Raw genomic sequence first — 18435 nt, forward strand, 5'->3', positions numbered from 1 at the left:
TTTTCCGGCGACAGTCGAATAGTTCTCTGGTTGGGGTCTGAGCGATCCGTAGACTCCGTTACCCAGCTTTCTTTGTGAGAGGCTGTTGCGTACTTCCGGTGGAAGCGCTGAGGAGAGGGGGTGGAGCTTACGGAGTTGGTGGGCGGTGGGCGGTGCTGCCGGTAGCTGGGTGCTGTCCAAAGGCACTGGGCGTCGCTAGGGGAAGCAAGCTGTGACCAGCTGGGCCGCACTTATCGTGGGACGAAGCTCCGGCTCCTGTTTGACTACCTGAGGCCTCCCCCTTCATGTCGGCCCTAGAGAAGAGCATGCATCTCGGCCGCCTGCCCTCTCGCCCACCTCTACCTGGCAGCGGGGGCAGCCAGAGCGGAGCCAAGATGCGAATGGGGTACGTGACCCAAACCTCTTCTCCCTAGAGGCCAGGCGCCGGCCATTGGAGAATGGTATCTCTGGGTGTTTAGAGTTGCGCGGCAGGGGAGGCTAAGGATGGGAGAGAATGTTGGCGGCGGCCTGGAGACGTTTAGGTGGTGTTGAAGGCAGATCTGGGAACTAGGGGAGGCGCCAAGTCAATGGAAATTGGAGGACAAATCGTATTGAAGGAAGGGAATGGGGCACAGATTGAGGGAGCTGAGAGGGTAATTTAAGAGATGTAGGAGGCACCTCCAGAAGAAGGAATGGAGGAGATTTGAGGAAAGGTGGTAGAGGTGAGGAAAGTCGGGAAATAGATGCCAGGGAGGGTTAAGGAAAATGGAGAATAACGGAGAAAAGTTGAGGGAATTTAGGAGAACAAGTAGGGAAAGATTTGGGAGTAGAAAGAAGACCGAAAGAACTAGATATTAGAAAAGCTGAGGGAAGTGAGAACACCTGAGGCAGGATTGGAGATGGTAGGAGAACTAGGGAGCAGAAGGTTCTAGAGAGTGTTTCTGTACATGTAAGAGGCAGATTCAGGGAGTGAGGCGGTGATTAGGAGATTAAATCTCTTACGAGAGAATTGAGAAAACTTGAGTACAGGACTAAGGAAAGGTAGGGAGTATAGCCAAGTAGACTATTAGAGCAATGGGAATGTACTGAGAAGTGAGGGTAGGGGGTAAGGGTAGGAGTGATGAGAAGCTGAGAGAGTGACCATAGGCGCTAGAGATGGAGAAATGACTGGGAACAGGGTTTAGTGAATGGAAATGCTGCAGAGATAATCTGGAAAGCTTAAAGAGGAAATATGGGCAGCTGACTTTTGCCAGTAAGTCAGTCTGATGGAAGCGATGTACTGGCTTGATAAGACTCAGAATTAGTGAAGCATTAAGAGGAGCCACTTAAAATATTTTGGGGGAATCCATTTACTGGGAAGGGAGGAGCTGTGCTGAAGAGAGAGTTTTGGGAAATTTTAAGTTGTTGAATGGCTTGTGTCAGGTTAGGGGGTACTTAGGTATAGGAGAGAGAATATGAGTTGAACATGGGAGAGGTAAGTACTGGAAAGCAGAGAGAATTGAATAGGCAGTTGGATTTTCAGGGTTATTTTTAGTATCAAATAGCATTCTGGAGACTAGTGAGTAAAGAGGAAAGGGGTAGAAAGAATAGGTACGAGTTAGCCAAGAGGGTGTGTTTGGGATTCTAGAGATGGGTTGATAGAGCGTACTTGGAATAAAAACTAGAGAAGAGGAACCTTAGGTTCTAAAGAAGTAATATGTACAAAAACTGATCAAAAAGGAGATGATGACAGTAGAGGCATTACTGTGAACATATGTTCTTGGAATAAAGAGAAAGGAGAATCCTATAAATTAAAACAGTGGGATAGAGAGGTGGTGAGAATTGGGGGTGGTGGTTGGAAAAAAACAAGAGAGGAAACTAAGATTTGAAGTGGAGACTTGACTATAATGCACAGTAGAAAAGAGAGAAAACCTTGACAGAAGATAGGTGTTTGATACACAATAGAGAGAGGCGGTAGAAGGCGTCATATAAGGTAAAATGAAAATTGTTTTGGCATTAGAATACTGAAAAGTAAGACTGTAACATGAATAAGGAGGATCTGGAAACTGATCCATGACAGATGAGAAAATTAACCTGGAGAATAAAATGAATATATCATTGGTATATATGTCTTAGTGCCTTTTTTAATCTAAAATTTGATCCTTTAGTATACAAGCACTCTTCTGTAAAAATATATGAAAATATTAGGTGTTTAATACCTATACCTGCTGCAGATAAGTTTAGAGCTCAGCCTTTCACTTTGTTAAAACAAATTCTCTGAAGGTGAAGAACTGAAGAAAAACAGTAAGAGAAAATAAAGGGAAAATCTGGTGATTAGAAGATTGTATAATTGTTGGTAACTTACCTTCTTTATTTTTTAAGTTTATTTATTTTGAGAGAAAGAGAGAGCGAGCACAAGCAGGTGAGGGGCAGAGAGGGAGAGAGAAGATCCCAAGCAGGTTCCACACTCAGCGAGGAGCCCTACGAGGGCTTGAACTCATGAATTGTGAGGTATGAGCTGCTTAACTGACTGAGCCACTCGGGCGTGCCACCTTACCCTCTTTAAGTAGATGCTTTGGTCTTTGTTAGCTGCTTGTCCTGGGAAATAAATTTATTTAGAAAAAGAGAAGAGCACATGTTGGTGAATTTTATGTGCTCCTCAAGTGGCTTGTTTTCCTTTATTTTTCTTTTCCATTTTCTTATTGAAACATAGGGCAGGACTCAGCCGAGTCTAAAGTTAGTGGTAATATAGAACCTCCCTGTGCTAAAAAGAGAGCTTTGAAATGATCTCACTGTATAGTTGAGGAAACAGATTGAGAGAATTCTGTATTCTCTAGGTAAACATAGAGGCAAGAGACAATATTTTTTGTTACTAAGAAAACTTGGGGCACCTGGGTGGCTCCTATGGTTAAGTGTATGACTTCGGCTCAGGTCATGATCTGTTACCACTAGAAAGACAATAGATTATGAAAACCATTCGTTTTTCAACGTAGTTTTGGTTTATCAGTTGTATTATATTTCTGTAATTATCTCTTAACAGTACTACTGTACTTTAATTGGAAGGTATATATTATTGCCTTTTTGGATTATTTTATGAGGTAAATTAGGACAAGGGTTAATATTTTCTCTTAATAAGAAAATTTGAATATTCTTTGACTTGCCTAAAAACACAGAATCATCAAATGGCAGAAACAAGAATCAAACCCAGACTTCAGATTTTTAGTCCATTGTTGTTCTTGTTATACTTTTAGTTTTTGGTGTAGACATTGTTGTTTATTAAAGTGATATAGATCTGAGTTTGAAGCTCAGCTTAAGTATTTACTTTGGTCAAGTCATTTAACCTCTCATAGTCTTTTTTTTTTTTTTTAATTTCTGCTTACTGTAGAGTGCTGTGAGAATGAGATAATATATAAAAAAGCACTTATGCTTCCTGACATAAGTTCTTCAAGAATATAACTTAAAGAAGATAACTAGTAAATTATTTTATGTTGGGAACTATGAGAAAGGCTTCATTTTTATGAAGTAGAAGCTCTTTTTTCAGTTTTTTGTAATGTCACTTTTTCCCCTTAAGCTTTCTATTAACCTGTATCTGATGAGATAGTCCTTCATTCAACTTCTTAAATTTATAATGAATATCAGGTCTCTTGGGAAGGCTTTAAGGAGCTGCTCATACAAATGGAAAAATAAAGGACAAAGTGAAGTGACTTGCTCAAGCTTACATATTGAGTAGCAAATTCTAGTATTTCTGTTTTTGTTACTTAATTTTTTTTAATTAAAATTCATATACCATAGAATTCATCCTTTTACATGCTGACATACAATTCAGTAGTTTTTAGTATACTCAGAGCTGTACATTGTCACTAATTCCAAAACAATATTTTCAGTATCCCATAAACTGCCTACATGCTAGCAGTTACTTCTGCCTCCCCCATTCCCTGGGAACCACTGTTCGACTTTCCATGGATTTGCCTATTTTGACATATAAAATCATACAGTAAGTGGCTTTAAAAAAAAAAAAACAAAAAACTTGATTTTGAAAGAAAGCATGCACGTGATTGGAGCAGGGGCAAAGAGAGAGGGAAAGAGAGAATCCCAAGAAGGCTCTGAGCTGGTAACGCAGAGCCCCATGCAGGGCTGGATCTCACAAACTGTGAGATCATGACCTGTGGTGAAATCATGAGTTGGATGCTTAAATGACTGAGCCACCCAGGCACCCCAGTAAGTAGCCTTTTGTGACTGGCTTCTTTTACTTTGTATAATGTTTTCAAGATTCATCCATGTTATAGCATGTATCAGTACAGCATTTCTTTTTATTATTGATACTGCACTGTATAGATACACCAAATTTTACTTACTTGTCGGTTGCTGAACACTTGAGTTGTTTCTTTTTTTTGTTTTTTGCTATTATGAATAATGCTGCTATAAACATTCACATATAAATCTCTGCATGGAAATGTCTTTGGATTTCCCTTTGGTAAACACTTAAGAATGGAATTACAGGGGCGCCTGGGTGGCTCAGTTGGTTAAGCGTCCGGCTTCGGCTCAGGTCATGATCTCACAGTTCATGGGTTCGAGCCCCGCATCAGGCTCTGTGCTGACAGCTAGCTCAGAGCCTGGAGCCTGCTTCAGATTCTGTGTCTCCCTCTCTCTCTGACCCTCCCCTGCTCGCACTGTTTCTCTCTGTCTCTCAAAAAATAAATAAAAGACATTAAAAATTTATTAAAATAAATTTAAAAAAAAAGAATGGAATTACATATTAAGTTATGTTTAACTTTTTAAGAAACTGCCAAACTGTTTTCTAAAGTGGCTCTTTGAAGTTTTCTGTGTCTTCAGGATATTTTCTCTTTATAAGTGTTAAAAATATTTTTTCAAGGTGCTTTTTTACTTTGCCTATATTTTGCTATGTAAAAAGTTTTGTTTTTAAGTGTTAATGGACTCAAATCTATCAAGCATGTGTTGCTTCTGGATTTTGAATCACAGAAAGACATTTCCTTCTCCCAAGTTATAAAGGACTACAGTTATTTTTTTTCCATGACCTGTATGGTTCCATTTTTTACATCCATTTTAAGTTTATCTTGTTGTGCAAAGTGCAGAACAAATCCAGTTTTATCTTTATTCACAGCTTATCCTGTTAAAACACCATTTATTAAAATGTCCTTTTCCCATTATATGAATTTCACCTCAATGAAAATTAGCCATTTTCCCCATGGATTAAAATGATGTCTTTGTCATATACCAAATTTTCATATAGATTTGGATCTGTTTACTTTCTTTTTTATCCAATCATCTTATTTTTTTTAACATTTTTTAAAAAGTTTATCTGAGAGAGAGAGAGTATGCCAGGAGGGGAGTGGCAACAGAGAGATGGAGAGAGAGAGAGAGAGAGAGAGAGAGAGAACCCCAAGCAGGGATTCAAACCCACAAACTCTGAGATCATGACCTGAGCCAAACAAAGTCAAGAGTCGGGACACTTAACCAACTAAGCCATCTAGGCATCCTCTCCTGCTTATTTATTTATGTACCACTGCTACATGTTTACTTAAAAGGCGTTATTAGTATGTTTTAGTAGATGGTAGAGGTAGCTTCCCCCTCATTCCTTTTAAAGATTTTCCTAGCTTCTCTTACTTGCTTATTCTAACAGATAAACTTTTTTTTTAAAAGTATGGTTGACAGTTATTTTAGTTTCTGGTGTATAACATAATGATTCCTCAAGTTTAGACTTTATTCTGTGCTCACCATGAGTATAGCCACCATCCATCACCATACAATGCTATTATAATACCATTGACTATAATTCCCTATGCTATACCTTTTATTTGCTGTGACTTATCCATTCCATATCTGGAAGCCTGTATCTCCTACTCTACACACCCATTTTGCCTATCCCTCCATTTGCCTCCCTTTTGGCAACCATCAGTTCTTTGTATTTATGGGTCTATTTCTGCTTCTTGTTTGTTTATTCATTTGTTTTTTAGATTCCATATATTAGTGAAATCATGTGGTATTTCTCTTTGTCTTACTTTTTTCACTTAGCATAATACCCTCTACATCCATCCATGTTGTTGCAAATGGCAAGATCTCATTCTTTTTTATGGCTAAATAATATACAAGTAAACTTTCTAATCAACTAAACTAGTGCCAGAAAAAAAATCCATATAGTATTTTTATTGGGATTATGTTATATGTAAATTAATACAGAATAAACATTTTTATGATGTTGAGTCTTTGAGGAAATATGATGTCTTTCAGTGTGTATGAATCCCTTTTGAAGGAAAAATATTTCAGATTCCAAGTATTGGCCTAAGTTATATCTAATGTAATATCACTTAATTATGTACAAAATAAACTAGGGATAAATTCCTTATGTATAAATAAATTTCATTTTATTATATAATTATAAAGCTCAGATTTATTTTTAAAATAGACTTACAAAACTTCCCAAATTCAAGTTAGCAGTATTACATTAATGTGAAATAATCTTATTTGCTGTTGACAGTTTACTGTGCTTTAAGCCAAAAGGATATGTATTATTAATAGGAAGTTCCAGCATTGATTCAGTCTTTCAGCGGTGTTAGTAAAGACCCTGTGCATCCTTAATTTCACCATCCTTAGTAATACCGGATTTTCCTCTTGTTACCTTTTGGTTGCAAAATGGTTGCTGCAACTCTACTTTCATCTTACCTTTATTCCATCTTTCCAAATAAAAGGAAAGAACTGGAGTAGAGCCCTTTTCCTAACTAACTTGGTCTTTTGTTTTCTGGAAAGGGAAATTCCCCAGCCAATTTTTCCCTTAAGTCTCATGGTCCACAACTGCTTTACATGTCCATCCTAAGACCAATCACTGGCAGTTGGAAATGGGATTACTCTGACAGGTCTAGACCAATTCAGATTCATTCCCTTGGGGTGGAGGAAGGATAACAAGATCTTTCTTGAGCTTCTAAAACAATTTTGAGTTCTGTAAGGGAATAGAGAGTGGTGGGAATTGCAGCAAGAATGTCTGGAGTAAACAGCATATAACCCAAGGCCTGATGTTATAGCAAGTGGGGGAGACTAATCTTTTGACTATAAATTCTCTACTGTTTTAACAACACAGGTATAGGAAGTAATTGATCTGTTTCTCTTTCCTCTTTTCTCCGTTTCTACCTTGTGCCAAGTTTGAGATTCTTGACTTGAGCACTTCTGAGTAAATGTCCTTTTTTCCATTGTTGCTGGGCTTATCTGTTTCTTCTCAGTGTCCCCAGAATTGGATAATTGGATTTTGTTGTTGTTTTTTAAACTTAATGAGCCCTCCTTGTTATGTTACTTGATGTCAGATTTGAGAAAACACCTCTGGTTGGTTAGGAAAAATTTACTCCTTCGTGCCATAAAATAGTTTCTTTTAGAGAAGAAAGTTTTAATTAATAGTGCTATTTAAAGGGTGGTCCAATTATATGCCACACTTACATGTTCTTCAAAATACAGTTTTGACAACCACTCCCAAGCACATACTACCAATTTATTTTGATGATTGAATAAGACGTTATGTTGAAAATTCCAGTCATCAAACCACAGGAGAAGGCTGAAGTTGTTTACTCTGACTCCTTCTCTATGATGCGTCTGTGTGTGTTCTTTGCTATGCACTTTTTCTCGGTGTAAGTGGGAATCCTATCTCTGTCACTAATAAGTCCTGTGGCTCTGGTCATTTTATCTTTCCTCTTTCTGGAATTCACTATCATGGTGTAGTAGAAAGAGCACTTTGACACCATACATACTTGAGTTTGAATCCAAGCTCCATTGCTACTGAAAGTGGCTCTGGGCAAGTTATTTTACGTTTGAGACTGTATTTCCTTGTCTTTAAAATGGGAACACTTGGGGCATTTGGGTCCCTCAGTTGGTTGAGCATCCAACTTTGGCTTGGGTCATGATCTCACAGCTCATGAGTGCAGAGCCTGCTTTGGATTTTGTCCCCCTCTTTCTGCCCCTCCCTCACTTGCACTCTCCCCAAGATAAATACATATTAAAAAAATAAAATGGGGAAACTTTTGGGGTGCTGTGGTGGCTTAGTTGGTTAAATGTCTGACTCTTCTTGATCTCAGCATCGTGAGTTCAAGCCTTGCATTGGGCTCCACGCTGGGCTTGAAGCCTACTTTAAAAAAAAAATGGGGAAACTTTTTTGCAGAATTCAAAATTCTGTTTGACACATAATAGACAGCTAATTGTTCCCTTCCATAAGGAAAGGTGATCTCTAATAGCCTAAACCAGTATGTAGTGTTTAGAATCTTTCAGTCTGCTGCTTTAATAACATGCCCTTACCGGTAGTAATAAACACTCCAAATTACCACAACCCAGACAGCCATCTGGTTGCCTTCTTTTCATTCCCTTCCAAGTGTTCCTAATGAGGACATTTTTTTAAAGGAGTTATGCCTTGACTTAAATAGCTGACTGCAATTAAACTTCAGTTTTTTACCTCCACAGCACTCCTAGAGAATTTGTGACAACAGTGACTAGGACTGCTACTGTGCCCCTCATGACTCATTCATAATTCCCTTAACAAATTTAAGCAGCCTAGTAGATGTTGAAGTTATTATGCCTATTTGGATTTGAGACATTCACTTCAAAACATACAACTCTTTTTCTTCCTTATTCCCTAAATACGCAAGAAAAATTTTTCCTTCTTTACTCCTATTCTCCCCTCCCCTTCTTTCTTTCCTTAGCAGTTAATCATATAAGTTTGTTGCTGTTGGTTGTATCTCCTGGTAGACATCATGTTGCCTACTTCTAAGACCTTGTAACCTTCTGTAGTTTAACACTTACCCTTCTGACTTGTAATTATTAGTTGACTGTCTATAAGACTGTGAGCTTCTTAAGAGTAGGAGTTGTGTCTTAATTTTTGCCTGATTCCTAGTATGCTGTCTTCTTAAGGGCTGACCTATCCTAGACCTATTTGGCCTTATTTTATAAGAACAATCTTGTTTCCTCACCAGTTCCATTAAGATGGCCTAACTAAAACCATATTCCATATTCTTCTGAAATTTCAATACCAGTGCTTAGGTAAAATGTGTTGTGAGTGCTTCCAAATACCTTGTCTTTTTTTTTTTTTCCTTTTTATTTATTTTTGAGAGACAGAGAGAGACAGCATGAGCCAGGGAGGGTCAGAGAGAGAGAGGGAGGCACAGAATCCGAAACAGGCTCCAGGCTCTGAGCTAGCTGTCAGCACAGAGCCCGATGCGGGGCTTGAACCCACAAACTGTGAGATCATGACCTGAGCTGAAGCCAGACGCTTAACCGACAGCCACCCAGGCGCCCCCAAATACCTTGTCTTAATTTGAGATTTAAAATACTCATATGGTAGAAGCCTATGCTTGCAATTAGTATCTTGTAGGTAAAGATTCATACCTGGTTTTGGTTTAATTTTATCAAAATTTAACAATTTATCTTCCTTTGTGATTTCTCCAAACCTGGAAGCAGTTCTATTACGATAAGAGAATAAATGTCAATTAACAATTATTTTTGGAAGACCTGCATTTTCTGCCCTTGCTCAATTTACCCCTTATTCTCTGAGAGTGAAGACTACTTTCCAAGGAGGTGGTACCTGTACATTGGTGGCTCTACCATAAAGTGTAGGGATCAGAGGAAGCAGTCTGCAGTTAAAAGGTAGCATTAAAAGCTATCCATAGTTATGTTCCAGGCCATGCTGGTTCCCTAAATGTTTCTTGCACTTACTAATTGCCAAGTTTATTTTACTAGCAATGTCTCTCATTTCATGTTTTCAAGTACTATAAAACTCATGAACCTCTTTCAGACTATTCTAGCTCATTCACTTGTTCTGTCTCTACTCAGAGACTTTCTGTCATTTCCACTTGTCAATTATTGTGCATTATTACTCGGTATTGTGTTTTTAAAAATTGTTATGCCAAATTTATCTATCATAAGTTTTGATAAAGTAAGTTGGCAAATACCATAATAACATAATTTATCTTTCATGGTAATTTTTTTTAAGTTACCCCAATAAAATAGAAGGCCTTGGAGTACAAGTGGCTTCGTTTTTATTTCTTTGCATCTTCTACAATAGCATAGTTAAATAAATGTTATTTTTAAAATTTTTTAAATTTTTATTTATTTCTTTATTATTTATTTTTGAGAGAGAGAGGCAGAGCATGAGTGGAGGAGGGACAGAGAAAGAGGGAGACACAGAATCTGAAGCAGCTTTAGGCTCTGAGCTGTCAGCACAGAGCCCTACGCTTGGCCTGAAGTCAGGAACCGCAAGATCATGACCTGCGCCGAAGTCGGACACACAACTGACTAAGCTACCTGGGCACCCCAATAAATGATATTTTTAATGTTTATTTATTTTGAGAGAGAGAGAGAGTATGCTAGCAGGAGAGGGGCAGAGAGACAGAATTCCAAGCAGGCTCCACGTTCTCAGTGCAGAGCCCAACATAGGGAGCTATCCCAGGACAATGAGATTGTGACCTGAGCCAAAATCAAGAATCAGACACTCAACTGACTGAGCCACAGTTCTATTAAATATATGGTTTTATAAGATTTGATTTAATGGACATGTGGTACACAGTATTCACATAAAATGAGATCTGAAAGGTTTCCTGACCATTCAGCCTGCAGTGATCTTTCCATTTTCTGTCCTTTCATACACCTACCCTTTATACCAGAGTTTGGCAAACTATTCTGTAAAGTGTCAAATAGTAACCATTTTATGCTTTGCAAGTGATACACTTTCTGTAGCAGCTACTCAGCTCTGCTGTTATAGGGTGAAAGCAGCCATGGACAATATGTATTGAATGTGACTGTGCTCCAACAATAATTTTTTTGTGAACACCAAAATTTGAATTTTGTGTAATTTTCTCCTGTCATTAAATATTATTCTTTTTTTTCTCCCAACGTTTAAAAATGTAAAGACCATTCTCAGCTCATGAGCCATACAAATATAGGCAGAGACTGCATTTGCCTATAGGCCAAGTTTGTCAACCCATATCAATACTGTTTACTCTGTAATTCTGTCTTGTAGTAGAAAGAATATAGGTTTTAAATCAGCAAACTGGGATTTCCTTCCTGGCTTTACTACATACTGCTAGTGTAAGCTTCACTTTATTTTCTTAAAATGTGGGTAAAACTAAATATAACATTGTATGTTAATTATACTTCCATAAATTTTTTTATTTTAATGTGGCTAATACTAGCATCCATTGTTTCTGAGGAGAAAGAGATGATATAAACATAGAATCATTTAAATAAAGCTAGATAATGGAAACCTGTTTACTGTAATTCATGAATTCTAAAATACATTCCTTTTCATACTTAAAATGATAGTGTCTTCACAGTGGCTCTTGGTAAAGTAACAGCTTTATCTTTTTTCTTCTGAGTTGTCTGAACACCAAAACTAGCATCAAAACCTGTAAAATAGGTGTTGGTAGTTTGGAAGAAAATTCTGGAGACAAAAGTAGAGTACTCTTTTAACTACTGAGAACTAAATGGTTGTGAGAAGGAGTAGGTTTTCAATCAAAGAGTCAAAAAGTAACATAGCTCTCTACATAAAGGTGAAGTTAGCTTATGAGCTGGTGTTTAGTTGGAGGGGGACCTCGGTGACAGTTTGTTCAGCTGATCCAAGCCTTGGTTTCAACTCAGATCACAATCTCATGGTTTGTGTGTTCGAGCCCTGTGTCAAGCTCTGCACTGTCATTGTGGACCCTGTTTGGAATTCTCTCTCTCTTCTTTCTTTCAAAATAAATACATTAAAAAAAAAAAAAAGAATAGGACTCAGTCTTCATACTGAGGTTTGAAGAAGTTGGTTAGAAATACTTCTAAGTACTTTATTTTGCTCTCATTTTTCTTTACTTGTACCCATAAATGATATATGTTGAATCAATAAGTATAAAAGAACTCTTTCAAGAAATTTAAAATGACTTCTAAATGGTAAAATCTGTCATACTTTAATTGGTAGCTTTTTTCTTAGTGGTACATAAAATTATTGTTCATCCTACAGTTGATAGTGCTGTGTATATACAGTATTTTATCTATTCTACTAACACCTACACTGTGATCTACTTGTTTAATCTTTCCTAATTTAATGATAAATTTCTTTGGTGTTTTATTTACTTGCCCCAAAATAGTTAGCACCCAGGAGCTCAATAAACATGTAATGAATGAATGATGCTCTATTATAGTGGGCACATGACATTGTTTTCAATAGTTTAAAATTGTCCACCCTAAATTTAGTAGGGAATTAAATGGGAAAGAAATGCCGTAGATTTATGGAGTATAGTACTGAGATTTTTTTTTTTATGTTTATTTTTGAGAGAGAAAGAGAGCACAAGCTGGAGAGGGACAGAGAAGGAGAAGGAGACACTGAATCTGAAGCACACTCCAGACTCTGAGCTATTAGTGCAGAGTCTCACACGTGACTCGAACCCATGAACTTGAGATCATTGCCTGAGCTGAAGTTGGACACTTAACTGAGCCACCCAGGTGCCCTTAGAAATGAGATTTTAAATCTATAATTATTGACAATATGCAAAAATGAATTTGTGCCCTATTTATATCCTTCTGTGCTTTCAAATTTGTATTTGTCTATTTTTATTCTGTTTAAGTATAGCTCAGGTTATTATGAGGATTAAATTTAGATAATGCTTATAAAGTGCCTCACACAAACACATGAGCGGTTTGTTTCATTTAATCTTTCTCATCCCTTTAAACAGCATTTCCTTAAGCATAAGAACCATGGTTCAAAATACATTAAAATCAGTTTCCTGTGTTAATCACTTGAACTACATTGTTATTAGCTGAATTTCATCACAAATAGCATTTTATCATATTCTGGTGAAGTAGGCTTGGGGATATAACTACCTAGAGAATCTACCAATATTTCATAGTAATGTCAATTAGGAAAAATGTGGTTCAGTTTTCCCACCAACCTACTTTACCAACCTTTGGAATATAAACCCATTTTATTTTTAATGTTTTTTATTTTTGAGAGACAGAGAGAACGCGAGCAAGGGAGGGTCATATAGAGAAGGAGACACAGAATCAGAAGTAGGCTCCAGGCTCTGAACTAGCTGTCAGCACAGAGGCTGACGTGGGGCTCGAACCCACAAACTGTGAGATCAGGACCTGAGCCAAAGCCGGATGCTTAACCAACTGAGCCACTCAGGCGCCCCTATAAGCCCATTTTTAAGTTGCAGAATCTCTATACTAACATATTTCTCACAGAATATGAAGGAACTATAACCTTTTATTTGGTAATTAGAGGAATTACCTTCCCAATCCAGGTCATATTTAATAAGGATAGTACTTCAAATTTGTATAGTATTTAAGAAAGTCTGTACACCAGACATCATCTTTATGAATCCTTCCCTGACCTGATTTCATTCCCGTAAGTGACCCAAACAGGATTGGAAGTCCCTTCTATGAATTTTCATGGTATTCTAGGCTTATTTTTGCCATGGCTGTGGTGTATAGTGACTGTTTACTTATTTCCCCTCAGGTGTCAGCTTTTTGAGGCCAAGAACCATGTTTTTATTCATCAGTGGGAACTTCTGGCATGTTGAATTCCCCAAATGGCCAAGGAGTGTATCAGGGCCTGTTGTAAACATACTTAAATGTCTCTTTAATTGAATTGGAATTAAATTAGTTGCAGGCTCTTGAATCATTGCTCTAAATATATTAAAAATGAAATATCCTGCGAAATATGTCTCATATTCTACATCATCATGGCATTCAGTTGAGTCTGACATTTGGTTCTGAATTATATACTTTTTTTTTTTTTAGAGAAAGAATGCACATGAGCAGGGCAGAGAGACAGAGAGAATGTCAAGCTGGTTCCATGCTCAGTACGGAGCCTGACACAGGGCTTGATTCCCCAACTCTGGGATCATGACCTGAGCTGAAATCAAGAGTCAGACGCTCAACCGACTAAGCCACCCAGGTGCCCTGGAACTATATACTTTATTAGAGTCTTCTGTATGGGTTTTATTGGCTTTTAAACTCTGACTCCAAGCCTTCTTGCTTTCTTCCTTTTGTGGTATTGTCAAAGCAAAATAGTAGCTTACAGAAGTTCTGATCCTTGAGTACAGCTACAAACATTGATTATATGAGGAAACAGTTACAATTATTAAAACATCAAAATGCTTTGTATTCCATCTGCTTTCTTGTTTTCATTACTGAGATCTCAGTGGTGTTTGAGGCCACACCATTGTAGTAAAGTTGCCATATCTGTTTTTCTCCTTACTTGTAGGATTTGGGAAAAATAAATTATTAATTAGGTCAGGTAAGTGGTAGAAATAAAATTTCTAAAGTTTTCTAAATCTAAGTAAAGCAGAATTCTTTATTATCAGAGGTGTAAGATTATAGTTCTTTCAGTGCTGCAGCAGTCAGTCTTTATCCATTCATTGAAAATAAACTATATTTTTGTGTGATCTGACTCAGCAGGTTGGAAGTTCCCATGGAGTAAATATCTTATCTGAAAGTGGTTTTAAATGAGGTAAGCTTTCATTCATTTGCTTGAAACCACCTCAACTATTGGGCCATAAGTATCCTGTCCTATCTAATGCAGGACATTGTGGTAAATGCTACTATTTTCATTTTTGGATTCTGTGATGCCCAATTAATAATTAACATTCTCCAATGGCCAACAAAGAAAACTAATAGGAATAGGACCTAGGATTTTCAGTCACATGGCAAATCAGTATTTAGTAACTTAGTGCCCTTTAAAATGCCCTTCTGTGTACTCTGTGAATGGTATCAGAGAAACTTAAGAATTGTCTTTGATTCTTCCTTCTCACTGCACCTTCCTGCTCCCTCCCATCACCACATACCTTTGTAAACCTTGACTTTCTTTTTAGTCTCCCTGGTATGCTGGCTTGCTACTAGTGTTGTCTGCCAGTCATTACCCCTACAGCAGGAACCAATCCTCTTTCACCTTTTCCTGGGGATTTCTGCTTACTCATCACTAGCTTGGGTGATTTTAAGAATGGAGAACTTAATATTATTTTGAGAGTTATATTGGAAACTGATAAGGAAGTAACCCTGAGAATAAGATTCTAGCCCAGCTACTTTCTGTGTCTTGGATGAGTTATTTAAACTCTCTTGATTTTAGTTTCTCATTTGTGAAATAGGAATAGCTACTCTAGAGAGTTATAGAAATTAATTCATTTCTTTGCCTCTATTCTCTTACGAAACCCCATTAAATTATGGTAGAGTAATTTGGAAAAAGGAGTACTACCAAAGGATGAATAGAGAGAAGATAGGCTACCAAGATTTAGGAAGATAGCAAGTTGAATATTAACTAACAGAGAAGAGCAAACTGAAAGCTACCCATAGAAGAAGAATGAAAGTACAAGCTAATCCATATCATAACCCCATAAAGGCTCAGGAATTATAGCTGCTAAGTATCTCTGAAAGGGGGCTAAAACAGGAGGAATGATTGAAAATCTGTACAAAGCACCAGTTAACTTCTAGAGGAATTTAACCAGAGTGTCTCTGGACTCATGCTAGGCATATGCCACAAAAGTAAAGTAACAGGATGAAAATAGGGGTTAAGTGAAGGTAGTGAAGGTATACATTCTCTCTTCTAGACATGCTCTGGCTTGCTCCCTCACCTTTAGGTCTTTGCTTAAGGGTACCTTCCCCAACCACCTGATTTAAAACTACAGTTTAACCAACCTGGCATTTATTTTCCTCTCTTCCTGACTTGAATTTTCCTCATGACACTTACTGTTACCTGACAAATTTTTACTTCTGTTGCCTTCACTGGAGCATAAACACCACAAGAGTAGGGGGTTTTGTCTGTTTTGTTCACCGAAATATTCCAAGTACCTAAAACAGCATCTTGTAAGTGTGCAGTGAATATTTGTTGAATGAGTGAATGAAAGAGACTATACAGATCTTTTTCTAGAAGGCTAACAGCTACCCTTATGTTCTCAGGAAAGAGATTGGAGGATTTTTCTTTGGAGAGATGACTGGCCAAAAAGAAAAGACATGCAGATATTGATATTTGGAGGAAGAATCCCCTATTTAAAAGTCTAGGAATCCGCTTGTTAACTAGACAGTCCCATTCAATAGTCAGCAAGCCCTGCTCTCTCCTAGAATCACCAGACATCCAGGGAAAGCTTCTAACACAAAAAACAGGTACCAAAACAAAAAGAGAAAATGAAACAATAACATATAGAACAAAAGAAAATCTTAAACTTGTCAGAGACAAGAGATGATATGGCATCTGTGAAACAAGAATAGGATGCTCTTTTAAAAAAAAGGAGTGGGGGAGAACCTGGTTTCAGAGAAAAAGAAATAGCTGTTGGGAGTGAAAATATGTATAGTAGATATAAATTCAAAAAAAGATAAAATTTAAGGAATCTTCTAGAAAGTATCTTATTCTAGTTTAAGATTAAAACTTAGAAATATGGGGGATAAAAAGATTTTAGTAAAAAAAAAAAATTTCAATAGTAGTACCTTACTTAGAAGATGGAAGAATGCCTTAAATTTTGAGAAAGAATAACCTAAAGTTGCTTTGGCTAGTACTTGCCTACTGTATCTTTGTCTCTTTTAACTTTTTTAAGTGTTTGTTTATTTTGAGAGAGGAGAGTTCACATGCACACAGAGAAGAAGCTTAGAGAGAGGGAGAGAATCCCAAGCAGGCCCCATGGTCTCATCACAGCCTGATACGGGTCTCAATCCCATGACCCTGGGACTATGACCTGAACTGAAATCAAGAGTTGGATGCTCAATTGACTGAGCCACACAAGTGCCTCTAGGTCCACTTTAAATTCTCAATTTGAAACTTATTAGAATATATAAGTGGTATAAATTTAGCCAAAGTCCATTTGAGCGCTGTCTGTAGTTATAGCTTCATCAGAGAGGTTTTTTTTCCCCCTCTCTCCTCCCTTCCATTCTTTTATTTCAATTTTTAAATTACATTCTAGTTAGTTAACATATAGTATAATATTGGTTCAAGGAGTAGAATGTAGTGATTCATCACTTACATATAACACCCAGTGCTTATCACAAGTGCCCTCCTTAGTACTCATCACCAGTTTAGCCTGTCCTCTGCCCACTTCCCCTCTATCAACTTTCAGTTTTTGTCCTCTATAGAGAGAGAGTCTCTTATGGTTTGCCTACCTCTTTCTCTCTGCCTCCCCCTTTCCCTATGTCCATCTGTTTTGCTTCTTAAATTTCACATATGAATGAAATCATATGGTATTTTTCTTTCTCTGACTGACTTGTTTCACTTAGCATACATAATACACTCTATCCACAATGTTACAAATGGCAAGATTTCATTCTTGTTGATGGCTAAGTAACATTGTGTATGGGTAGGTGGGTGGGGGTGTATATATATATATATACACACAGCACATCTTCTTTATCCATTTATCATTGGACATTTCTGCGCGTTCCATAATTTGGCTGCGTTGATAATGCTGCTGTAAACATCGGGGTGCATGTGTCCCTTTGGCAAATACCTAGTAGTGCAATTGCTGGGTCATAAGGTAGTTCTATTTCTAACTATTTGAGGAATCTCCATAGTAAATTGGCTATGTAAACTGGCTGCACCAGTTTACATTCCCACCAACAGTGTAAAAGGGTTCCCCCTTCTTCACATCCTCACCAGCATCTTTTGTTTTCTGTTACTAATTTTAGCCATTTTGACACATGTGAGGTGATATCTTATTGTAGTTTTGGTTTATATTTCTGTGATGATGAGTGATGCTGAGCATCTTTTCCATGTGTTCTCTATTCTATTCCATTGGTTCATGTGTCTGTTTTTGTGCCAGTACCATACTGTCTTGATGATGACAGCTTTGTAGTAGAGGCTAAAGTCTGGGATTGGGATGCCTCCCGTTTTGGTTTTCTTCTTCAATATAACTTTGGCTATTCGGGGTCTTTTGTGGTTCCATATGAATTTGAGGATAGTTTGTTCTAGCTTTGAGAAGAATGTTGGTGCAATTTTGAAGGGGATTGCATTGAATGTGTAAATTGCTTTGGGTAGTAATGACATTTTCACAATGTTTATTCTTCAGATCCATGAACAGGGAATGTTTTTCCATTTCTTAGTGTCTTCTTCAATCTCTTGCATGAGTTTTCTACAGTTTTCTTCATATAGTAGGTCTTTTACATTCTTGGTTAGGTTTACTCCTAGGTATTTTATGGTTTTTTGTGCAATCGTGAATGGGATCAGTTTCTTGATTTCTCTTTCCGCTGCTTCACTTTTGGTGTATTAGAATGCAACTGATTTCTGTACATTGATTTTGTACCCTGCAACTTTACTGAATTCATTGATCAGTTCTAGAAGGCTTCTGGTGGAGTCTGCCGGGTTTTCCATGTAGAATATCATGTCATCTGCGAAAAGTGAATGTTTGACTTCTTCTTTGCCAATTCTGATGCCTTTTATTTCCTTTTATTGTCTGATTGCTGATGCTAGGACTTCCAGCACTATGTTAAACAACAGTGGTGAGAATGGACACCCCTGTTATGTTCCTGATCTCAGGG

At 37.5% G+C, this 18435-nt stretch overlaps 1 protein-coding gene across 2 annotated transcripts in view; it reads left to right on the forward strand.

Moving 5' to 3' along the window:
* Positions 1 to 86: 86 nt before the first annotated feature.
* The window catches only part of PPME1 (protein phosphatase methylesterase 1), a 66705-nt gene continuing 48356 nt past the window's right edge, over positions 87 to 18435 (forward strand). The window contains exon 1 of one of the 2 annotated variants that reach the window (XM_029956601.1): positions 87 to 385. In XM_029956601.1, coding sequence (XP_029812461.1) covers positions 285 to 385 — 101 coding nt within the window. In that variant the 5' untranslated portion in view covers positions 87 to 284. Of the gene's footprint in view, positions 386 to 14379; positions 14432 to 18435 lie in introns of those variants that run through there. The other variant, XM_029956602.1, reaches the window with a different exon arrangement.

This window comes from Suricata suricatta, chromosome 11 (genome assembly GCF_006229205.1).
Source record: "Suricata suricatta isolate VVHF042 chromosome 11, meerkat_22Aug2017_6uvM2_HiC, whole genome shotgun sequence".
In the NCBI taxonomy this organism is placed as follows: domain Eukaryota; kingdom Metazoa; phylum Chordata; class Mammalia; order Carnivora; family Herpestidae; genus Suricata; species Suricata suricatta.